The sequence below is a fragment of the Anomalospiza imberbis genome, chromosome 2, assembly GCF_031753505.1.
Source record: "Anomalospiza imberbis isolate Cuckoo-Finch-1a 21T00152 chromosome 2, ASM3175350v1, whole genome shotgun sequence".
NCBI classification, from domain to species: domain Eukaryota; kingdom Metazoa; phylum Chordata; class Aves; order Passeriformes; family Viduidae; genus Anomalospiza; species Anomalospiza imberbis.
In genome coordinates, this window is record NC_089682.1 from 70,975,832 (window position 1) to 71,000,150 (window position 24,319).

Genomic DNA, 24,319 nt, shown 5'->3' on the forward strand with positions numbered 1-24,319 from the left:
GGCCAATCGGCGGCCGCCATGCTGGGTCTGCGGCCAACGGCCCAATCACAGGCGGCCTCTGGTAGCTCTGGGTCATGTGAGCGAGCAAGATGGCGGCGCCCACGGGGAGCTCGTGAGGTGGGAGGAGCCATGTTGTAGGCGGCGGGAGCGGCGGGTGAGGGCGGTGCGGCCGTGTCCGTCCGTACGGCTCAAGGTCGGAGCCTGAGCCCGGCGGGGAGGCCGGGAGGGTCAGCGCGGTGCGGGGGCGGCGACTGGTAGCGGTGGGGTTTGAAGATCGGGGTCGAGCCGCAATTTCTCGGCGTGAGGATTCTGACCTGAGCCGGGCCCCGGGGCTTTGGGAGGGCTCCCGCCGCCTCCAGCGGCGCGCAAGGGAGAGACGCGTGTACAAGTCGTGTGCAAGACGGAGGGAGAGGGGAGTGCTTACAGCTGCGTGACGTGCTGTCTGTGGGATCCCACAGCACGGAGCTGGGGACCCTCCTCAGGCGGCCTGGAGCGATCCCGGTGAGATCCTGCCCCCTCGGCTCGCTTTTCGGCTCCTGCGTCCTGCCAAGCCCGAACCGAAGCAGGCTCAGTCCCACAGGTAGGGCTTAGGACACAGCCTTCGCGTTATAATAGCAGCTTAAGGTAAGTATGACTGCCAAAGTAAATCTGGGAGAATTCCCTCTGCAGTAAAGCGTGTAGGAAAAGAAGCCCTTGAGTCACTCAACTCCAAGTGTAATCAAGAACTGTTGTGAAGGGTTGGCCTCAGGTGGCCACCAAGATGCTCTTATCACTTCCTGCCCCCCTCAACAGGACAGGGAGAAAGTACGAATAAAAGCTCAGGGGGTGTGGTAAGGACGGGGACATCACTCACCAATTACCATTACACTCAAAACAGTAAACTTTGGGGAAATTGAATATACTGTCAATCAGATCAGAATAAGGTAATGAAAATAAAGCCAAATCATTAAAAAAACCTTCCCTCCACCCCTCCCTTCACTCCTAGTTTTCTATATATCCTCCTCCCTCTTGGAAGTGCAGGGAGACAGGGAATGGGGGTTGTAGTCAATTCATCACATGTTGTCTCTGCCACTTCTTCCTCCTTGCACTCTTTTCCTTTTCCAATGTGTGGTCCTTTCCATGGGAGACAGTTCTCCACAAACTTCCCCAGCAGGAGTCCTTCCCACAGGCTGCAGTTCTCTATGAACTCCTCCAGTGTGGGTCCGTTCCACAGGGGTCAGTCCTTCAGTAGCAGTGGCTGTTCCACTGGGCTCGCAGGTGGGCTCGTCTCCCCATGTGGCCACATATCCTACCATGAGCCTTCTCCAGCACAGGCCTCCCACTGGGTCATGGCCTCCTTTGGGCATCCACCTGCTCTGGCATGGGATCGTCCAGGGGCTGCAGGTGGACCTCTGCTCCATCATGCACCTCCATGGCTGCAGGGGCACAGCTGCCTCTCCATGGGCTGTGCCACAGACTGCAGGGGGATTTCAGCTCCAGCGCCTGGAGCACCTCCTGCCCCTTCTTCTGCACCGACCTTGGGGCCTGCAGGGCTGTTCCTCTCACGTGTTCTCACTCTTTTCCAGCTATTGTTTTGCAGCAGTTTTTACCCTTTCTTGACTTTCCCCCACACCACCACTAGTGGCTGGGCTTAGACTTGGCCATCAGCAGGTCTGTCTTGAAGCCGGCTGGAACAGACTGTCAGACATGGGGGAGCTCCTGGCATCTCAGAAGCCACTCTTGCATCCCCCACTGCTACCAAAACCTTGCCACACAAGCCCGCTGCTACTGTATGCTTTCTGATTTATGTCTACAAAGTATGGATTTATCTGGTTGGGGTTTTTTCTTACAGTTCTGTTTGACAGTTAAATCAGTTTAAACCTGGAGTATTGCCATGCAAAATAGGGAATGCTTTTGTGGCAAAGAGTCTAAATCTTTATTTGATTTGTACTGGAGCTATATAACTCTGATTACATACGGGGTTTTTTTCCCTTATGATCCAGGACTTCAAGATGACAGGAAGACAGTTTCTTGAACTAGATTCTCCACAGCAGAGACTAATTTTGGAAAGATTTAAGCGGATGGAAATGATACAAAAGATGTTCAGTGAGCTTCCTAAAGCAGATCAGTAAGTGCTGGTAAAATAAGTGAAGATAAGTGCATCAAACATTTCAAGTCCCGGAGGCTTTTCTTTTTCCTTATTCTTGTATTACAAATTCTCCTTGCAGTTACAAAATTAGTTAATTGTGAAGATGCTTGTTATTGTCCAGAACAGAAAACTTGTTTTGTGTTTTTTTCAATATGGTTATTTCAGTGTTGGCTCTGGTCCTGCTCAGCTAATTTCTGGCATGTGCTCCCCAGTGCTGAGGGTTCTGCGACGGCTGATCAGCCCTGACTGGATCTGAGCATTCTCACAGTCCTGTGCTAGAGCTAAAAAAATTTCTAGGAAACTGAAATGTGATTCTGCTGGAGTCATCTTGTGTCCAGCAGGGCTGGCCTGGGGCCAGAGCTGAGTGAGCATCAACCTGCTGGTTTCTGTATTTCATTCTGCACCGCTCCCTGTTTCAGGAAGGCGAGACAAAGGTGTCCAGGTGGTGGTGGAGGAGTCAGCTGGAGTCCTGCAGGCTCACCAGCAGGGTTCTGTACAGCAGAAAGCCAGCTAAATGCCTTCTGGGCCTCACAAATGACCTTTTGGTTTGTGATACTGCATGTCACTGCAAAACCTTACTGGACCTGAGCTGCTTCTGTTAGGAGCCATTTGCATGTGTGTATCAGCTTGGATAAATTTTTTAGAAATAAGAGTACTCAGAAGCTTATTTTATTTATATTTTTTTTAATAGGACTAAATTGCTGGCTAAACAAACTGCCGGTAGTAACACAGGGCCTCCCCACACAGGTGAGAAAGCAAAGGCTACAACTTTGTGTAGGATCTGCTGCCCTCAGCCTCCAAAACTCCTCCGTCCCCAGGAGAGCAGGGGAGGCAGATACTCAGTAGTGATGTGGTAATAGATAGGTCTATTAATATCCAGATAACGTCTGGATAGAAACTCTGGACTTACGGATTGCTGGACCTTGGAAAGAAGCAGCTGCCAGTCACTGGCAGGACTCGCAGCTTGTATCCAAAGGGGAGCTCACTGATGTCTGGAAAGGAAGAGCAAGCATGCTGCTTGACTCTCAGTCAAACTGAGAGTTCCTGTTTACCCAAGCACTTGTTTTTAACACTAGGGAGCTCAAACAAACAAAAAACCAAAAACCCCAACTCTTCCATCCTCCTTTCCTTTTCCTTTGTGCAGTGTAGCAGTTCTGTACCTCACTAAGTAGATTCTGCTGGTCCTGGGTACATTAAGTTGCTCTGGTTTGGATACTAATAATGCTGCTAAAATTTTAATCTCAGTCCTCTATATTTATTTTTGTGTTTGCCTGTGTTTCACTGCCTGTGATTGTAAAGGTAAAATTTGTATTTTCCTACTCAAAACAAGAAATAGTTGGTGTCCTAGATGTCTGACATTTTTAATGTTTTAAGTTTTGTGATATTAGCAGGTACATCTCTGAAATCTTTTCCATAGTGCTTAATATTACTCAAAACATTAAAATGTAGAAGAATTATAAGTAGATTGACTTGACTTATTAAAATTATATATTTTATTGTATATATATATTTCCTCATTTCTTTTCAGAAAACATTGTCCTTAGGGACATGCTTATTAGGAGAACTTTAATGTAGTTTCCATTGACTATAATAATGGGGGGAAAAATTGTAGCAACAGCTTTTCAACCTGTCACTTCACTCTTGGAGTGTGTGGCATATAACAAAGGATGTGGCACTGGCTGCTTTTGAAAATAGTTACTCTCCATTTTGCACCAGTGAGAGATTATGTCTCTTACCCCTTGTTGCAGGATTTTCAGAAGAGAATTGTAGTGTTGACTAAACTAAACTTTTTTACAGTTCTCAGTTACTGAAATGACTTTCCCTCTTTGACAGGAACCTTTGTAATCATGGAAAATTCTTCCTAGCAGCAAATTCAAGCTTATGTGGCTTAGCAGCAAATAATTTCTTCAGGAGCATCCTACATGTCAGAAAGGCTTCCCTGGTGTCTGCTATGCCAATGGCTGTTATTCCATTTCTTTCAACAGCAGCAATTTATGAAGCTTTTGTGCATGACCCTTTATTTTCAGGTAAAAACCTTTTATTTTTTTTTTTTAAGGGCTTTGCTTTCTCTACACACTGTAACACTAGAGGAGCTTTTTCTCACAGCAGAACAGTGCTCTTAAATTGTCGTGGTCTTGAAAAACCTCAGTTTGTAAAGTGGAGTTTGAAAAACAGAATGCATTGGACAGCATTGAGTTCTCAAAGTGGACTGGGAAAGGACATATATATGTTTATTTCTAAAAAAATTCTTTGACACGTTAATTACTTTCAGCATTTTTCACTCAAAGTCATGCAAAAGTGACTGCAACAAGGCAGTTCAATTTCCCCCCCAGCTGTACAATTTCATTTGAAGGTCAGCATTCGAATGATAAATTCCTCATGGGTTGCAGTGCAAGTGATTGTTTTTGGTTTTGTCTCAGTTTTTGTTTTGGGACTGTTTTTGTTGTTTTGATGTTGGGTTTTTTGTTGTTGCTTTTTAAAAGAAAAGATCTCTTCATATTTTTTTGCATACCTGTACAGCTTGGAAGTTTCTGTCAAGAGCCTGTTTTCAGATTGTTGCACGTAGCTTATAAATTGTTGTGGTGGAGCATGTGTGGATATTGGCAGTGAAATATGGTTTGCCACGCAGGTCAGCTGAACTGTGAGGTCTGTGCTGTGATCAGAGGAGGATTAGTAGGTGCTGTTGTGGGTGGTTTCTATCCCATTTTCCTGGCTATCCCCTTGAATGCAAGCCTTGCAGCAAGGTACGTCTTACTTACCTGCAATGTATTGATTGAAATGCATTTATGGGTTAAATGTTCAGCTCTCAGTGTAATTTTTGTAGATATTTGATCTGTGCACACTTGTCTTCTTGTAGACATTTAGCATGTGGAAGGAGATATACATTAAGGTCATCTAATTACAAAATGAAGTTTGTAAGAGCTACACCAAAGTGAAATAAGATCTGCAAAGCGATCCATTGGGAAGCCCTTGTGTTTAGCAGGAGCCATCCAAGTCTCCCAGGGTGTGCCTGGGTGTGTGCTGTCATCCTACCACCACTGAAGGTGGCTGGACAGCCAAGAGACCTCACTGACCCTGGGCAGTGCCCAGCAGCCAAAGTCCCTGACAGGTGTCATTCTGTGTAGTTCAGAGCACAGCAAGGGCAGGGCGAGGCTTGGTGAGGCACAAGGCATGCAGGATGGTTTAAAGCATTTATGCAGAGAGCTCAGTACCACCAGGTGTATTTAACATAGGAGAAGGAAGAGAAAATTACTATCTACATAAATATTTATGTTAAATCTTGACACTTGCATGGAAAAAAAGTTTCTACCACTGTTTCTGTTGTTTAGGTATATGTCAACTCCCTTGCCAGGGAAAGAAAATCTGTTACGCTACTGGCTCACAACTTCTCAGCCTGTCTTTAGAAAGATGAGTGTGGGTATACTGGTACAGGCTCTGACTGGATTATATCTTGCCACTAAAGAGCATGGAATATATATCAAAATGCTGCTGCAGATGAACAGTAGCAGGGATCCTGAAGAGCTACCTGAATAAAGTAAAGCAACTTCTCAATTGCCTTGGATAAGTAACCATAATAAAAAAGAAAAAGTGTTGCTGTGTCTTTTTAATACAAAAACAGTCTCCACACTGTTTTTTTTTTTAAGTTTTGAATTAAATGCAGGTTAAACTTTCCATTATGCCCAGTTTACTGTATACGCCTGAATAAAAGGGTTGTTTTGGAAATGGAAGGCAAGAAAGCATTTATAGTGCCTGCTTAATGTTTGGTTCTAAGGTGATGCTACAACTTTCAGAAGCTGTAAAAAATGAGTATTCTTGAAAAAGAGGTTTTTTTTCCTTCATAATGCAAACCATACAGATTTGGTTTTTTAAGAAAACACATAAAAAACCCCAAAAAAACCAAACAAACAAAAAAAAAAACCACCCACAACCAAAAGGGGGAAGATCAAGGCAAGGTTTTACTACAGATCTACTCAAAATCTGAGTATTTTTCTCCATTCTGCTAGCACAAAACTTCTGTCACAAGATTACCCCTTTTATACCATTAGATGGGTCATACTGTAGAGAACATTTATCACAGAGCAATCAGCAGTCAGTCTTGTCAGGCTTCCCAGCATATCAAAAAAACAGCCTTTGGCCTTGTAACCATTTTGCCTTGAAATCAGGTTTTTTTCTGAAGGATGGGGCTGTGTCAAGCGGCCTATGAGGGCCGGTGCCATTACTGGGATATCTCAGCTGTTTCTCAGATCAGTGGTCCAGAGTAATGCCTTTATGAGTCAGGTGTGTCTTCACATTGGTGGCTGTATGTTCTAGAGCAATATAAATTGCAGCTCTCCTACTGCATGAGGTGTATTCTGCAGTCTGAGAGCTAAATCAGGAATTCTTCTAGAGAAGCAATACTCTCAATCTGATGTATGGTCTTTACTCACCATAGGTGCGGGTTGGCTTCTCCCAGACAAGTGACAGGACAAGAAGAAACAGCCTCAAATGGTGCTAGGGGAGTTTCAGGTTGGAGGAATTTCATTGCAGAAGGGCTTATTAAGCATTGGAATAGACTGCCCAGGAGGTGGCAGGAGTCACCATCCCTGGAGATGTTCAAAAAACCACTGGATGAGCCACTTGGTGCCATGGTCTGGTTGAGGACCTGGTGATGAGTGAAAGCTTGGACTCAATGATCTTGGGGGTCTGTTCCAAATCTAAACGGTTCTGTAACTGTAAAAGCTGTACAGCTACTGGTCAACAGTCACTTCAGTAAAATTCTAGCATCCCCTGAGATGCACATGGACGTATTTATTCCATGCACATGAAAATATTTATTAATGAGAATTAAGAATTCAGCATTGAGACCTTTAACTGAAAGGGGTCAAAATTTATGCTTTAATGCTGATGAAAATATATTGAAGGAGTTTCATCATCTTTATCTACCTTTTCCTTAAAAATGGGTCATTAGAACAGGAACATGACACATTCTTTATCTATACCCAGGAGCAGCAGCCCGATTTGTACAGGGAAGCAGCAATACAGACTCCCTGTTGTTAGCAGAGATCATTTAGTTTTCCTTGATTCAAAGTGTTGCTGTGTCACATGGTGTTCCCATCCTGGTCTGCACCCAGACAGCTTAGCCTTACCTTAATCACCCAGACTGGAGATTCCCATGGACCAAGTATTTAACATGACAGTGAATTGTCATGTCTCCGGAAGCCATCAGACTTTAACCAACAGAACCACTTACCTGTGATAATAAAAACATAAAATAAAGGTGTTATTGTGCAATAGTGTCTTGAAGAATGACAATGATTGGCTCAGTGATTATTGCAAGTGTTTAGCATTATATAGTTACTGTAAACAGATCCCAGTGCTTATTAAAGGGTGAGATTCAAAAGGATCTTCCTTTCCACATACTACTTTCATTTTGGTATAAATTGAAGTGATAATTATCCTCAGTCATCAAAATGCATGTTCTCATGTTCGGTGGTCTGACCTAGACAAACCACATCCTTTTAGATGCTCCTTTCTTAAAGTGAAAGGTGAAGATTATATATTAAAAAGAAAAGTTACATTCCTCAACATTTTAGTAAGTTGCAAAGACTGATAGTTGTTTCCAGCATCACTGATAAATACACAAATTGCAGGCATGTACTTTTTATGTTCAGCACTAGTCACATCAAAGGTCAGCTGAACACTCCTGAACTAGAAAGGTGATGTGTTTGTGAACAAGGAAACTTCAGTTACACCCTCTGTACTTCTCAAACTATTAAGGGGAAGAAGTGTTCTCAGAAGTCAACCAATAAAGTCTGAAATTGTTTCAGAATTCCATAGGACACCAAGATACTATCTCAGTTCTGGCATGCTTGCATGTGGAGGAATGCCTACACAGGAATCTGGGAATGTTCTTCCCTTCCCTGTTTCCTACACAGGATACGACCTACCTCCTGCAATCCCCAAGAACCAGTCCTCGGCCTCTGACAACTGTAATAAACTGCCCACAAACACTGAGTGAGAATAGGTGTTAGTTGGATCCTTTCTTCCACCATTGTAGTAGAAACAAGACAGGCACAGGCTACATATCCCAGAGAAAGGACTTCAGGCTACTCCAAGTCTGAACCATGGCCAAAAGAAGGCCAAGAACAGCTACAGATAAGAGCCAACAGAAATACTAATAAAGATCCACTTTTTTTCTTGTAGATGAAGATCCATTTTTTTTCTTGTAGATGAACCATTCTGAATGCTGTCTCAACATCACAATGTATTCTACTTCTGCAAATCCTCCTGGTACATGTGCAAGTCCTGCCCTTGGCATCCTTCTGCTAATGAGCACAGGCAGAGTTATTTCTCCACATCTGCATATTCCACTTAAACTGGGTGGAAAAATGTAGAATCAGCAGCTGGTAATGTGCAATTTTTGCACAGAGTGTTCTTTAAACAGAGTCCATTTGAACAGCTCCCATACCCAACATATCCTTCGGACATTTTACAGTGTAACTAATAGTGAGTAATATAGCCCTATAACCAGAATATTGCTGATTCCAGTAGAAAACTTCCTTAACTACAAACTCTAGAAAACACAGCATTTTAAAAAATTAGTAAATGTACAAAGGGCCTTTGGATTTTGCCAAAGATTCTGGTGTTTCACAGGGAAAACTGATTACAATTTTGACAAATGGCATGAGAAATCTGATTATCTGGAAATGCTGGAACATGGCTCCCTGCATTTCCTTTGATATCATCTCTCCAGGCAGCTACAGATTACAGAAGCACCAATTTGTTTTTAACCCCCAGATGCTGCAAAGCTCTTCACAGGAAACAGAAGTTAATTTAGAAAACTTGGTACCAAGAGTCACAGCACCAGGATCAAACTCCAAAGGACTAAAGGAGAACTGAGCATGAAATTGTTTCTTATTTAGACACTAAATAGTCTTCAAGTGGCTCTGTTGAGAGAAAAAAAGGTAAATGCAGGTACCATAGCTGTGCAGCTGAACACTGGCAGCACTTGGTTCTGTGGTACATACAATTTACCAAACACATTTCAATGCTGAACAGGATATTTTCTACAGCTAGAGGCCAAAAAGGCAGAGCATGCCAGTATGCTTTTACATTTTTATGCAGTATTTTTTGTGAAATGCTCCTTACCAAGCTACAGACCACTGTCACTAGAATCCCCTCATGCTGGAAAGCCAGTGCACTATTTTAAACTGTCCTCTACATATAAAAGATGAACAGAAATCTGAACATACAGTACATGGCCCACTCTAGAGCCATGAAAATGTTCTGTCCTTCCAGCACTATCAAACCTTTTGTTTTTAACATTCACTCCGGTATTTAGTGTGGAAATAGTAATTTGATCAAAGATTGTGATTCAACAGCATGTAATTAACCAGGCGTGAAACTTCAGAGCCTAAAAATAAAACAGAAAGGAGGAAGATGCCAATAAACTATAGAAGGGTTTATGTAAGTATTTTACTACTCCATGGTATATTGATCAGATATATCCGAATTAATAAAAAAAATTAAGAACAACTATGAAATACAAGAAATGGTGATTCTCAGAAGTACAGTTGTCTGCAGTTCTAGGAATAACACCTTTGTGTTGTCCTCACCACAGAATTAATTACCTTTAAAGACAGAAGAGCAAGAACATTTCTCCTGCATACCCTGATCCATTACATTTTGTTTTCCAGCTGATGACCCAGAGATAGCAGAAACATTTTCCCCTTTCTATTTTACCACTTGGTTTAATGAACGAAGTCATTCATGAAAATATGAAAAAACATTTGAGCCCATAAACTGAAAGATCAACAAGTCTGATTTTATTGTGATATTGTATTCTTATCTGAATGGCACATAATTACAAAGAAACATTTACAATATATTTTCAAGTATTAAGTCATTTCAAGGCTTTCACTTCAAAAAGCTACATTAATAATACACCATACAGATAGTACAGTTGGTTAGTTTCAAATAACTTCCTCCCTTCTATTTGGTTTAAATATGATTCAGTAGGCACTAGAAATGCCTGCAGCCACTGACTTTCTTGGGACTTGACCTTGTTCTTGTACCACAATACATCATTTTGCATGTCAGAAAATCAGCTGCTCTCAGACACAGCCACAGGTCGTGTCACGACAGAGCATTGTGCAGGTTCAGCAGAGGCCAGAAGAACTGTCCCTGACCCTGCCATTCAGCAGTGATGCGACAAGAATGCATACTTAAATTAACTTAAAAAACACTCCTACACTGAAGTAACTGTAAAAATGCCAATGGAACATCCCATGATTGCTACAATAGTGTTTCTCTTTTCCTCAAGCACGTTAAACTGAAAAATAAACCACGTTCATGAAGTCTGAGCTAGGCAGTTTGAGATTAGGTTGAATCTAAATTATTTCCATTTTGCATATCAGTCAGTGCAGATCCTGGCGGTTAACTCTGACTCCTGTGCACTGGTACAACCCATCAGTTACAGCAGAGTTACCCAAGTTAAGACTGAAACTTTGAACAGCCCTGTTGATGCCACCACAGAGTTGTAAGGTCACACATATCCCACTAAGTCTCTTTTATGCTGGCAATATCCCCTGAACAGATGGAATTCTGCATACAGTGGAGTAAAACCTGTTTGATAGACTATTGCCTTTAAAAAAAAAAAAACATCTTGGATGACAGTAAATAATCCCAGCATTCAACTTCTTTTTTTTTAACCAAAGACAGCAAAAGCCCTGTTACCTCTTTATTCTCATTTCTTATACTACCTTTTAAAATAAAGCAGGAAATGTGGCCAGCAGCTGGTCCCGTCTCTTCTGCCCCAACACAGCTGAATCCACTTTAGCATAAAGAAAAACAAGGATGCTAAATACACATATACTTTATCACACAGTGATGTTTCACAAAGAAAAATCAAACTCCTTTTCTACTGATGAACATTTGACAGAGTCTAGCACCAATAAAGCAAATGACTTGGAGAAAATGCTTTCACCTACTTAGCCTTAAACACAAAATTTAAGGCTTTAAGAAACAAGACTTCAGAAACATTAAATAGCATAATTTAAAAAAAAAAAGAAATTAATAAATGAAGCTGGTTTAAAAAAGTATTCTTTGTGAAACCTCACTTTACATATTATCATTTTCACAATCCTTCTTCCCCCAACTGACATACATTTAAACAACCTAAACATTTTAATACAACTGAAAAAAGAACCCACTCATCTTTTGTGATAGGGAGAAACACTGACTACTACAAGAAAACACACACTATTTTTTTGCCAAACTATTTTTCCTCCTATCTCAGGAGCAATTATGGAGCACTTTTCATACCATTAGCCTCAAGATACATATTTGCTCATCTCCAAACTGTGTTTAATTATATCAGGTTATAGATTTCTGGATACTGGAAGAGGCTAAATTAAGAACTCTACAGTAGAGTTATGCATATACATGCAATATTTTTAAAAATTAAAGCTACTCTTAAGTAACATCGGAATTTCAGTGTGCATGGGCACAGAGATTTACTTGTGGGAAGGTAATGAGTTACTTCGATGCACTGATTCTTCACACCTAATTCTCCTTTCAGGTCCATGCAAGAGCAACTCCTCTATGTGAGGATTCCTGTGTAGTGATTTAACCAGTGCTCAGGCTGTTTCATCAGGTAAAACTCTGCATCATGAATTAGAGCAAGCTAGAGAAGGGCTTTTGAATGGTACCGTGCATCACTAACAGTAGACAGCATTTTAAACCTCACAAATTCCTTTTTTTTTCATTCAAAAAGCAATTTACTTAAGACTTTTGGGACAGTCTCCTGTAATAAAAGGCTATAAATGTCACATCACCCTTATGAGCATATTTTTCTTTTTCCTCTCATCAGATACTTGGTTTAATAGGAAATTTCTATTTCAAATGCATGAGCAGTTTCTTAAAATTCAAAATGTAGCTCCTGTATTGGCTACTATGTAGCCAATGTAGTTGTTTCAAAAATGAAAAAAGGAAAATGGCTAATGAGAATGATGTGATTGTAGCCTTTACTATAAATTAACATCCAGAGCTAGAAATATTTTGGCAGAGTAGGCCAAGGACCAGAGAAATAATTTTCTGAACCAGTCTGGGTTCAGAAAGAGACTGGGATAAGCAAAGCAAGCTGTCTGATACCACATTATGGGAATATATTGATCCTTACCAGGTTGCGAGGTGGAAAACGACTGTTCTTTAACCCCTACACAACGGAGCCTGGCAGGGCAACCACCTAAAAGAGAAACTGTCAGAGAGGTTTTAATAGTAATGTATAACTGAGATGCAGTACAATTTTATATGCATGCTTTCTTTTGTCGATCATTACTATTTTCTTAAGTCTGTCCAGTGACGATGTCATAATGGAGTTTTTGTTTGGTTTTCTAAGCAAGCATTTTCGGCTCCTCAGGATAAGCAGGCTAGACATTATCTGACTCAAGACCGGGTAGTCAGCATTATCTTTACTGCGAAGTGGAGCCGAGCACACCTTCGTGCATCAAGTCGGCATGATCTTTTCACCCAAGTGCTGCGAACGGGCTCTGGCGGCACCTCCGCGTGTGCACCACGCGCGTCAGTCTGCACGACCACTGTCGCACTGCTGCACACAGCTCTGCGCGACTCCCATCGCCAAACAGGCTCACACCACTACCGTCCACACGCCAGATTTACAGGACCTTAACCAAGGCCACCGTCTGGCTCCCAACGTACCGTTCGAGAGAATTTTTGTTACCCTGGCCACTTAAGTAAGCGCCAGGTTCCCCTCCTTTGCATCTCCCCCAATACCACCCCATCACTACTGTATAGATTCTTTTCCTCCGCACCATCGCCTGCTTCCTCCGCCGCGACGCGAGGCCCTTACGGGTGAGAACCCCACGAGTACTTGCAGCAGGTACTTGACCCTACATTTTGAAGGAGGCCGCTGCCCGCCTAGCACAGATGGAGCAGAACTCCACCGACACCTGATCCCGGTCCACGTGCAGGCAGATCCCGCCGGGGGCCGCCCACTCCTCCTCCGTCTCAGTCACCGCCGCCGCCTCCTCCAGCCCGCGGGGCCGGGAGCTGGGCAGGGCGTAGTCGTGGTCGCTGCTCTCGCCGGCGGGCTGGAGGTGCTGGTGGCGGGGGCTGCCCGTATCCCTGAAGAGGCTGGTGCTGAGCTGCAGCCCGCCGGCGCGGGTCCCGGCCAGGCGGCTCAGGAGCTGCCCCAGCGCGCTCTGGTTCGCCAGCACAGCCCGCAGGTAGCTGCTCTCCCGCTCCAGCTCTCGCAGGCGGCGGCTCAGGCCGCGGTTACGGTCCCGCAGCTGCCGGTTCTCGGCAGCCAGGCCCTGCAGGCGGCTCTCCAGCCCCAGCACATACTGCTTCTTCTTCAGCCGGTTCAACCGCGCCGCCGCCGCCGCCTTCAGCCGACTCCCGGCCCCGCCGCTCCTCCGCCCGGGCGCCGCCGGCCGCGAGCCCTGGCCCGCTGCGGGCAGCGGCTTCGGGTCCCCACAGAAGCAGTCGCTCAGCTCCGCGTCCAGGTCCCAGTCCGGCCGGGCGGCCTCCAGCAGGTCTCCCAGCTCCAGCCCCGGGAACCAGTCCTCTTGCTCCCACACCTCCAGCGGGCCGCCGGGCGCCTCGGCCTCCTTCTCCTGCCGCCGCGGCTCCGAGGCGCCCGGGGGCTCCCGCCGCGGAAGCGGCTGCGGTTTGGGCCGCGCGGGGCCCGGGTCCCCTTCCCCGCCGCCATCCCGCCCTCTCGGGGCCTGTCCCGCTCCGACCAGCGGCCAGACGGCGCCCGAGGGGCTGGCCCCGCCGGCCGAGGCCGCCAGCAGCTGCGTGAGGCTGTGGCGCATGGCGGGAGCAGGGCCCGGCGAGCCGGGACGGAGCCTGAGGGCAGCGGGCGGCGCGAGGCGGCGGCGCGGCGCGAGGCGGCGGCGCGGCGCTCCCGCCGCGGGGGCTGTCGGGAAGCGGCGGGGGGGGGGAAGGCGGTGGAAGCGCCTCGCGACTGCGCCCGCGCGCGGGAAAGCGGCGTCTGGGAATGGGGGGAAGCTCTTACCGAGTGTGGAGCGGGTGACGATTTCCTTGTGACAGGCTGTTCTTTGACGTTTGAGCTTTGTACACTTTCAAGCCTAAACAACGAGAAGAGAGAGACCCGTGAAACAGAGAGCAGCCAACGAGCTCTAAGGGCTCTCCAGGTGTTAGAAGGACAAATTAATTGTGACTAGAATTGCCTTGTTAAGGTTTAGGGCTCAACGTGTTTCAGTGACCTCAGACCTAGGGGGAGGTTAACAAAGCTTGGGAAGAAGGATGTACTGCTGATAGTGAACGCAAAGAATGCAGAATTTACGGGACACAAGGACATCTGGCAGGACTCCCACGATAAGGAATAAATTAATAATCCAAACTCGGCAACTGTGCTAAGTCAGCTCCGACTGGGTAAAACATAATTCCAGCAGGGGGAGATCCCAACCACCAACTCACGGACCACCGACCCCAAAAAAAAGAGAAAGATTGAGCATGCAAACTAATTAGCAAGAGAGAATCATTAACTGATAGACTAATAATTAATAAGAGAACTAGGTATCTTTTAGCTTGTGACACCAATTCCCTTGTTTGCTAAAACGTATAAATAGTAAAAAGTTGTGATAATCAGTGTGTTTGATTTGTAGAATACCACCAAGCATCCAGGCTTTGCAGCTCTGAAATAAATGAATATCTCAATGTGTAATTACTGGCTTGTTGCACGCCAGGTAACAAATGTGATTTTTGCGGACAGCAGGGTGACAGGTGTGGGAGGCTGGGGGTGTGAGGGGAGATGTGTGTGGTTTGGGTGATGAGAGGCGTGTAGGAAATGTGTGTGACAGGCTGTGAAGGAGGGAATGGGGGGCAGTGACAAGGGGTTTGCGTGTGAGGAAGTCTGGGGAAAGGTCTCTCTCACGTAGCCATTGCCAAAGGGTGGGAAGGGGGAATGTTCCTGAAAAGTGCAATGTGGTTCTTTCCCACCATACCCCGTGGCTGGGGCAGAGGCCTCTGGGGCTGTTCTATCACACAAGAGAGCAGGTGTCCTCTGGCCAGATTTAGAGTATTTAGGGACCCGGTTTCAGGATCTCTTGCAGTGACCAGAGGGATGCAGGTGCTCCTCATTGCCTATGGACTAATTCAAACAGAGCAGCCAGCTCTCAGACCAAGGGTGTAGTGGCTAACGTGAGTCAGTTGGCTTTTACACTGTAGCTGCCAGCACTGAGATTAACTAAATGTGCGTGTGGGGTGGGCACCTCAGAGCAGGGAAGTATGATTAAACAGTAGGAGAATGTGGTCCATAAAACACCTGTGGAATGACACTTGTAGGAGCCAGGATCAGAAGAAATGCTGTGGTTCGTCACACAGCAGGTAGTAGAGCAATACTTCTCACCTGGCTTTGTGTGGGTTCAAGGGCAGTCCAGAGAAGTTCAGAAGAAAGGCTGCTAGCAGCCGCTGCTTATGTAGAGTCAGAATCACAGAATCACTGAACGGTTTGGGTTGAAAAGGACCCTAAAAATCACCTAGTTACATCCCCCCTGCCTTGAGCTGGTAAACCTTTCACTAGACCAGGTTGCTCAGAGCGCCATCAACCTCAAACTGAATGCTCCCAGGGATGGGGTCATCCACATCTGGGAATATGTACCAGAGGGAACCTGGGAAACCTGTGCCAGAGCCAGAAACCACATCTGGTTCAGCCAGTCCTTGAGACAAGCTGGTCACTGGCTTCCAGACCTGCTGCTTCCCGTCATTTCTGTAAATGACCTCAAGAGATACCAACTCTGATACCGTGCTGTGGCTTATCGATACCGAGGACCAAGAAATACTCAATCCAATTCCTAAATTCTTGAGTTATCCCCAGGCATGGGGGATAGAACTTGAGGTACTCCGGAGGTGGCTGCCTACAGCCCAGGTGGAGGATGCTGTTTGGCCACTCATGGTGGATGTTTTGGGGTTTTTTTTGGTTGGAGACTTAAAGAGCAGGAGGTGAAATTCAGCAGCAAAATCTTCCTTCTTGCCTAGGAGACCAACAAGAGAGAGTGGGAGGTATCTGGATCACACATTGCTGACAGGAAAGATTTTTCTTATTGCCAAAAGCTGCCAGACGTACACAAAATAGAAGAGTGTATCACTAATATTTATCTGCAAGAAAAAGCTAAAAACAGGGAAAAAAAGCCTGGTGGAACATCTAGAACATCGTCCTGTTCCAAAGAACAGATTGAAATCATCCAAAAGACTTGACAATTTATTCTGAGCTGAATGGGGATATAAATACTACTCTGGCATTAAATAGGGTTTAAATGACTGCAGAAATCGGTAAGACTAATGGAAAACTATAAACAGTAATTTGCTTGAGAATCAGTTGTTGTATGATATTACTGGATTACCCATTAAATTCCTGAATTTAGAGAATTGCAGTGATATTGCAAGGTAGGATTACTTTCTTGGAGCCTCAGAGCCTCTTATGTGCCCAGCCTCTGTTGAACTTCAAAGCAGAATCAAATACAAAAGGCTAAGAGTTTGAGCTTTTGGTCATCTTGAATAATAAAGTGGTCTTAACAAAAAAAAAAAAAAAAAAAAAAAAAAAAAAAAAAAAAACACACAAAAAAACCAAAAAAACACCCCTATGATTCAGCAAAGGTTAGCACTAAATAAATCAAATTCATATTTTGTGTTTTCCACCCTAATCATTCATGTCACAGGTTTGACTGGTCCAATGATCCACATACAGATTTAAGAGTGTAGTGATTTACTTTCATAAAGACATAATGACAAAAAGGCTACAGAACTGCCACTGGAGGAGGGTTTAAGCTGCTGAGGACAGTATAAAGAAACCAGAGGATGGTCCCATGGAGAGGAACAAAATTCAGGGGTGTGTTACCACAGAGGCACCTGTTGAGAACAGAGAAAAAAATGCAGTTATGCAACAAAGTGACAGAGTTTGACATTCAGAGCTCTCTCTTTAGTCAGCAAATCCATACTGTGCTTTCTGTAAGTATCGAACCGCAGCAGCAGTTCATTGTACACCTGCTTGCTGCATTCTATCTGTCCTTGGAGCTCTTGAACCTTCAGATCTTTGTCTACTGCTGTTGCCTCTTTCTTGAGGCACCTTCCTGCTCTCTGCATGGCTTCCTCCATGGTTTCTAGCTTCTCCTCCAGCTTCTGAATCTCCCACTCCTTATCTTGCAGAGCTTTGCTCCTCTCCATGGCCAGGTTCAGTAGCTGCTCTTTCTCTTCATGTGCCCTTTCCAGCTTGGCCTGCAGCTCACTGCTCTGAGCCCTCTGCTGCCTGTTTGGCCCTTGCAGCAGCTTGTTGGTGCCTCTCCTGTAGGAGTTGCAACTGCTTCTTCAGTGAAGCCACCTCCTGGGCATAATCATCTGCTTGTTGGCTCTGAGCTTCCAGCAGCTTCTTCTCTCGCTCCTGGGCTCTATGACTCTCATAAACATATTTCTCCTGCAAGGAGCATAACTGCTGTGAGAGCTTCCTGGCCTGGGCTGCCAGCCGGAGCTTCCTTCTCCCTCACAACCTGGCTGAAGAGTGCTTCCCTGTCCTGCCGCAGGCCCTTGCTCTCCTCCCACAGCTGCATGTACTGGTTTTTGTGTTCATTTTTGAACTGATCATCTTTTAATAGCTTTTGACCCAATCCATGAAGCACCCCTCCAAATACTGAATACGTTGGGTCTGGGTTTTAATTTTCACAGCATCCTCTCCCCTCAGTCTCTCCAGCTCCATGTTGAGCTGCTCCAGGTCTCTGCAGTGTTTGTGTGTGTCATCCACTTTCTTCTTCAGTATAGAGACAAGATGATGATACTGTTCTAGGTGTGAAAGCAGCAGCACCTCCTCACTCTGCTCCTTAGAGCTCTCACAGAATTCCTCCAAGCTTTTTGACAGATCTTCCACTTCTTTGCCTGTCTCTGGATCACCTGTGGTGTCAGCCATTCCTGCTCCTGTCTCATAAGCCATGGAGCACCTGTCTCATGCAAAGACAAGATAAAATTTTATAGTGGCTGCTTCTGTTAGTGACATGCAGCATAATTAAACAGTGCCCAGTGGTTGTGTGGCCAACACTACTGCCATAAGCTGATGGTGTTTCTCTGGAAGTCCAGAGGAGCTGATGTGGGAGAACAGGACATCCCAAAACCAATATCAGCCAGCAACCACACAGGCCTGCTGCCCTCCCCCTCCTCTGGTTCAGAGTCAGGCCCACTGAGACTCAAGGATGCCAGACTGTGAGCAAAAGCAGAGTGTGGGCTTAGTATTTATGCAAGCCTATTCATTTGCTCATGACTAGCTTTGCTAATTATTCCTTCTCAAGGCACTGCTGTTGTAGCTACAAGAACTACTATTATATTTAGGTAAAAACCTTGTAAGTGATAAAGCTGTAAATAATTCCTTACGCAATCCTTTTCCTCTGCCTTTATTTTCTCTTGCAGCGCTGTATTGTAACTGCAAATAAAACACGGAGGGTTACGTCAAACTTTTAATTGATTTACAAGATTTCTATGATAGTACATTGCTTGTTAAAAATAACTGAATAGCCTTATCCTGTGCTTAGAGATTTATGAATCAAGTACAAGATCTATACAATGTTAATAATTAGTGAATGCTCTGTGATACAAATCCTCTGTGCCTGGAGAAACAGTTCCTCAACTGAGTTTTTACACTGATCTGCTGGATTAATTTAGAGATGCAATTTCAAAAATCTGGTTCTTCATGTAAAAATAAGGAAAATATTTCTATTACATATGCACCAAAATGATTATTAGTGCTGGATCATAGAGCATGCTACCCAGACATTTGAAAAATTAGGCTAAAACTCATCTACAAGTTTTTCATTTGGATGCAGACCTGAAACAGCACAGGGATAATCAAGTTTTTTGTGAATTCCTGAGCTTTGACTAGAGGTAAAGATACGATGTGGGAAGGAGCCAGCTTAAAGTAAGGATGAAAGATAATGTACAACAAAAATGAATAAACACTTGTGAAGCACAAAGAATTTCAGAACTGTGTAGTAGTGACTGCAGTACAGACACCAACTCTGCCTCCACCATCCTGCACTCTGGCACTGCTGTTGCTACCTTGGATCCTTTTCAAATAATGGAGGAGAGTGGGGAGTACTGAAAGGTTTAGGCCATATAGTGGAAATACAACAAAGAGCAGGGTTTAAGAAGAGAAAACTATTTTCTCACCAGGCATTTTCTTCCTGCTGTCTTTTTATTGTCTCTCCTATTGTGAGACTCTGTTTCCATAGAGGTAAGATGCTGAATCCAGTCACTCCAGAGCTCACGACGTCATCCAGGCTGCTTGGAGCCAGGCCAGCCCCACCAGGGTGGCTGAAAGAGCTGGCAGTGTTTCTTAGCAAACAAACATTGCTGACACTCTCAAAAGCACCCAGATTTGGAAAAGGAAAGAGAATTTCCACAAGCTTGAAGAACTCCTCGTCCTCAGCTTACAACCCGCACATGCCAGAATCAGAATAGCAGGCTCTGACCTCAGAACACACTGAAGGTCCATGGAAAGTAAAAACAGACCTTGCCCTGAACAATTCACAACTTTATTTAGCAGCTAATAAAAATCTGGCAGACAGAATAGGGAAGGGAAAAATGAAAGCAACTGGAAGAAAAAGTCAGTGCAGGTTTTGCTGAATCCTCTGGAAAGGGATACAAAGGAGAAAGAAGAGAGTGCTGTGGGTAACAGACATGAAGCACTCAAGACAAGGAGGGCACAGGATGTGTTTCAAAATGGGTGAAACCAAAGCAATGGGAGTTGCTGCACCAGCTCAGGTTTGCAGCCTTACTTGCAGTGATGGGAGGTTTCTGAACACAGAGCACAAAAGGAGAGCTGGGACTTTGAAGCCTGGTTTATAGCAAGTGAAAACTGCGTAACTTAGAAGATATACACATGTGTATGTATGCATATACACACATATGTGCTAAAATAAAAAAAAAAATTCATGGGCTAAAAGAAAGATGAACTTGTAACATGAAGGAGAAGAGAGAAAGGAACTGTTGTGTTTCTCCAGACAAGAATGAATATACATAAAGATATTTTAGGAGTGTGGCTGCTTTGATTCTTAATTCCAGTTCACCTCTATGACAAAGCATAGCTATTAATTTATCAAACTGCCCTTTAATCAGTAGCTAATTATGCACCTTTAAAATTTTGGTTATGGATGGCCAAAGGCTTTCCCTTTGCTTTGAGAACAAAGTAAGTAATTTCTTGAAACTTTTTGTCTTAATCAACTTCCCAACTCACATTTCTCTATCAATATATTATCATACTACTGAAGTTAGGGATTCTGTACACAATGAAAAGAAAGGTATTAAAAACTGGGGAGGAAGGTTTGTACTTAAGGGACAATTTTGGTTACTTGTCTCAGTTTCTTGGTTAACCTAGATGAGTACATAGTACCCCTATGTCACTAGTTAATCAAACTAGTTAATTACAAGAGCAGCAATGTGTAAGTGAATCTTGCATTCATGTTCAGGTAGCTTTTCAAAATTTGAGGTTTGGTCTATTAGTGACGTGATAGGCAGAGTCTTTTGAGATACCAGAAAAATTCTGTGTCAGTCTCTAGGAGGGCTAAAAGAATAGCAAGACATAGAATGTCTTCTACTTGATCAGAAGACAAAGAGATTGTCACTGTCACAAAAGAAACATTTTATTTTGATAGTGGTGAAATTTAGGTATAAAAATTTTGCAGAGTATAGAAGACAGCCTGTGGCCTACTACAGAAGACATGACACTTGTGGCCTATTTTTGAGCGGCCCCTCAATAGTGACTTCTGACTTTGAGTTAGTTGCTGGCTTTGAGGGTCCTGCAAATTTGGAGACAAGGCCCAGGCATGTCCTGCAAATGTGGAGCCTTAAGACCCCATCTCTACAATAGAACCTATAGCTGATTTGACTTTGTAATGTATTTGATCTTCACAGGAGATAAAACTGCAACAGAAGCATTAATTCTGTGAAACTGTAGGTCATGTTCACAGCAACCTACATTTTCAGATGAAAAATTTATTCATATAGGGAGCAAATACAAATAAATTAGGTACCTCTTCTTTTTCAGAATCACCATCCTTTCTGGAGTGACTCTTCAAGAATGTAGAATCAAAGGAGCCGCTGTACCATTTTGGTAAAAAGACATTGTTCTGAAGTGTCATGTGCACATGTTCCCTAGTCAGAAAGTGTTTTGTATATGTCTGGCAGAGTGGAAGCTGTAGCAGTTACCAATCTCATACAAAACACCTGAAGCAGGAAGACATCAAAGACTGGCAAACTGCTTTTGACATTTTTAAACTCCACAGACTGTCTGGCTGATGAGAGAGAAAGTGGGTTCGCTGAAGATTGAAGAGCATCTTTCCTTTTTTCCATTCATAGTGTATAATAAATACCAAGTAGCATTTAAATTTCTATTATTAAATCAAGCAATTGCATTAGCACTGTGAAGAGCTCCCTTCTCCCCTCTTCTCTAAATGAAGTGAAAGATTTCACCAGCTTTTAGACTTAGCTGGAGTAAATAACTCTGCATTTATTTTCAAAGTGTTTTCTGTCTGCATTTTGTTATATTGCACACTGAATGGCTAACATAAACCACTAGCATTTAATAAAAATTGAATTCTTATTTAGTTTAAATAGGCTGCATTTATTAAAAAAAAAGAAAACAAAAGGAATATATTTTTTATTTTATGTATTTACCTACTAGTAGCATGCATTTCTATGAGTTAAAAACTCCAGTCTTATTTCCTTTGCCTCAAAACTAAGCAAAGCCCACCACAGGCCTCGCAGTGTCCCAGTGGTGGTGCTGAAGCACAGGTAAGTTCACTTCTTGCAAAAAAACCCCAGGCTAATGGATACAGGTACAAACAAGTGCACTTTGGAGAATAAATACCCAACATCCTTGTCATCACTAAAATTGGCACATTTAGACCCTTTTGAGTAGCGCTGGAATAAAAAAAGTTTCACCTTCTCATCTTCAGCACTTAAGACTAACTATTGTATGCTAGCAAGATGATCAACACATATATAAAGCAAACCTTGTATAACCCTGATTTTTTACAGTACATTAGAACTAAGTCCTCTGCACCTTGTAGAATAGGACATCAACAGTACCACTCCATGCCACACTTCTTTCATCGGGGAAGTAACTTGCATGTCCTAGAAATGTACAATTACAACTAGAGGAACTTTCAAAAAACAAAATTCTTCATGCCCATATTCCATGCTGGTGAGATCTAACATGGCATAATGAGGATACCAATACGTACCAATGAGCTTTAACACTAATGTTGCTATCTTATCAGTAAGACTTCATGAACAATCCAAGCAATGTACAGAAACAGCTGACTTGCTCTTGTATTTCTGCTGGTTATTTGGATCATTTAAGGGATCAGCAATGCTTCAGTTAGACAACAATATCATCCAGATATCATAGCTACCTCTAACACTGAGTTCTGTAAGCACCTTCTTTCTTGAAGTTGTTTTCAGTGAATAAGAAATTTAAAAATCCCTACAATTTACATAATGATCTGCAAGCAGATATTTCAAATACAAAGTGACATCTGACAGCACAAAACCAGAACAGTAACAGAACAGAAACTGTCAAAAAAGCTACTACTGTGTTCCTCTTCCAAGTTCCACCCCCATGCTTTCAATTTAATTCCCAAGGTTTCTTTTTGACACTAACAAATAAAAATCCAGTTATTTTGTCAATTTTGCAACCATAAGCATCCTGAGAGGTAGTGTATCTTCTATCCAGGTGTTTGGAGAGTTCATCATCTTCTCCCAAAGGGCAGTTTCATCTGAAGTAGAATCCATCCAATCTACTGTAGTTCCATAGCTTTTGCCTAGAAAAATGTTAGTTTTAAGAGAAAAATTACTTAATCTGCTGCAGAGTTAAGCACAATCAAATTTGCCCGCTCTAAAATGGTTACACCTCCTCAGGTAGCTGACCTAGTGCTTTGGACATCCAGTTCTACATTTTTACTCTTGAGCAATTATGTCAAATACAATTAACAACAGTTTCACACAAATTTTGTCATCTTTGTCCAGATTTTTTCCATTTTATCCCTGGACTTTTTGTCACAATCCCAAGGAAAAAGATGCCAATTGCCCATACATCTGAGAAGGTTTAACAATAAAACAGGATACTGATTTTGTACTGAAATGCAACCTTAGGTACTCTAAAATTCAAATTAAGATTTTTTACTGTAATTTGTAATTTAGGTTATTCTGGTGAGCCATGCAAGAAATTAATTTGTGAAAAGTAGCTTGTACATTGCATTTCTTGAGAAGACTCCAAACACATCCTCCCCTCAGATCAGAGAGAAGAATGAAAGGGACAAATAAAAGAATTGCATGCATTTCCTGTAGCTATATCTGCACATCTTATATTGCCCTTATGCTAAAAACTTGTTTGCATTTACAATTTTCCCAATTCAGTATCTTCCAATCTTATCCTGCATTCCTGATCTATCCTTTTATTTCCACCCACTGCTGTTTTTACACTATTTTTTTTGCATGAGTAAGTTTGCAAGACATTATCAGATTTTGGGTGCAGGAATACCATAATCTTGTACTTTAAACAGTACCAGATACAATGTATGGCCAGACAAAGGTTTGTTTCTAATATTTCTCCTTGTCAGTCATCCGAACCCTCCTAACACGGCTATTATTTACATTTCAGGATCTGTTCTGAAGAATAGGTATGTTACTGAATGAAATTGTTCAAGAGAAAAGAAGACTGAAAGAGAAGAGATGGAAAAGGGAAAAAAAAAAAAAAAAGAAAGAAAGAAAGACTACTCTGTAAATTAAGTATTAATGTGTTGATTGTCCAGTACCTGTTCCAAGGCCTATCCGGAGGCCTCCCAGAAAGTGGTTTGCTAGTTTGTTGTGATCCCAGACCGTGAGTTCTATGCAGGCTTCTTTCAAATCTTCTGGTCTAAAGCCATCATAGACCATGGTGTGGTTGAATACCGGGTTTGTAGTTTTTGTAACCGTCCTTGTTTTCTGGCGACTTTTTCTGCTGGTGTCTGGAAGAATGGTACTTCAGAGAGAAAAAGCACTGTCAGTTTGCACTTGCACAGCACAACCTGCAAGCTGTGCATACTGAAACATACTGAAAAGGGAAAAGCTTCTGATTAACTGTGTTTTGCATGTTAAAATATGACTGAAGACACAGTGCTTTACAGAGATGGAGTGAAGGGTCATATT

General features: G+C 43.2%; 4 protein-coding genes across 26 annotated transcripts in view; 1 reads left to right on the forward strand and 3 right to left on the reverse strand.

Annotated features, from left to right (window-relative positions):
- The first annotated feature begins 86 nt into the window (after nucleotides 1–86).
- LOC137469151 (transmembrane protein 126A-like) lies at nucleotides 87–5,717 on the forward strand. 2 transcript variants are annotated; one of them, XM_068181657.1, is made up of 5 exons: nucleotides 87–193; nucleotides 1,983–2,107; nucleotides 3,962–4,155; nucleotides 4,758–4,872; nucleotides 5,458–5,717. In XM_068181657.1, exons 2-5 carry the CDS (start codon nucleotides 1,992–1,994, stop codon nucleotides 5,660–5,662), a joined length of 630 nt encoding a protein of 209 aa, XP_068037758.1. In that variant the 5' UTR covers nucleotides 87–193; nucleotides 1,983–1,991; the 3' UTR covers nucleotides 5,663–5,717. The 2 variants fall into 2 exon arrangements, with proteins under 2 accessions (XP_068037758.1, XP_068037757.1); XM_068181656.1 differs by lacking the exon at nucleotides 87–193 and adding an exon at nucleotides 484–624.
- Nucleotides 5,718–7,148: 1,431 nt separating this feature from the next.
- CREBZF (CREB/ATF bZIP transcription factor) lies at nucleotides 7,149–13,971 on the reverse strand. Of its 4 annotated transcripts, XR_010996361.1 has the most exons (5): nucleotides 13,022–13,971; nucleotides 12,288–12,365; nucleotides 10,870–10,940; nucleotides 9,739–9,852; nucleotides 7,149–7,358 (listed from the first exon to the last, which is right to left on the reverse strand). XR_010996361.1 is itself a non-coding variant. In XM_068181651.1 (3 exons), the coding sequence occupies exons 1-2, from the start codon at nucleotides 13,942–13,944 to the stop codon at nucleotides 12,317–12,319; spliced, it is 972 nt and encodes a 323-aa protein (XP_068037752.1). In that variant the 5' UTR covers nucleotides 13,945–13,971; the 3' UTR covers nucleotides 9,912–10,940; nucleotides 12,288–12,316. The 4 variants fall into 4 exon arrangements, 1 of the variants encoding a protein (XP_068037752.1); XR_010996360.1 differs by lacking the exon at nucleotides 9,739–9,852 and having other exon boundaries at nucleotides 7,150–7,358; XR_010996362.1 differs by lacking the exons at nucleotides 7,149–7,358; nucleotides 9,739–9,852 and having other exon boundaries at nucleotides 9,912–10,940; nucleotides 12,940–13,971.
- A 2,740-nt stretch (nucleotides 13,972–16,711) lies between these two features.
- CCDC89 (coiled-coil domain containing 89) lies at nucleotides 16,712–18,966 on the reverse strand. Its single transcript, XM_068178370.1, is given in 4 exon segments — nucleotides 16,712–17,417; nucleotides 17,419–17,619; nucleotides 17,621–17,717; nucleotides 17,720–18,966. Coding segments are annotated over 4 exon segments (1,041 nt in total). The 5' UTR covers nucleotides 18,075–18,966; the 3' UTR covers nucleotides 16,712–17,029.
- A 2,514-nt stretch (nucleotides 18,967–21,480) lies between these two features.
- The window catches only part of SYTL2 (synaptotagmin like 2), a 55,577-nt gene continuing 52,738 nt past the window's right edge, over nucleotides 21,481–24,319 (reverse strand). For all 19 annotated transcript variants that reach the window (XM_068181574.1, XM_068181586.1, XM_068181592.1 and 16 more), the window contains 2 exons: nucleotides 23,947–24,152; nucleotides 21,481–22,953 (listed from right to left, as the gene is read on the reverse strand). In XM_068181574.1, the coding sequence (XP_068037675.1) occupies nucleotides 22,808–22,953; nucleotides 23,947–24,152 (352 nt within the window). In that variant the 3' untranslated portion in view covers nucleotides 21,481–22,807. The remainder of the gene's footprint in view (nucleotides 22,954–23,946; nucleotides 24,153–24,319) is intronic.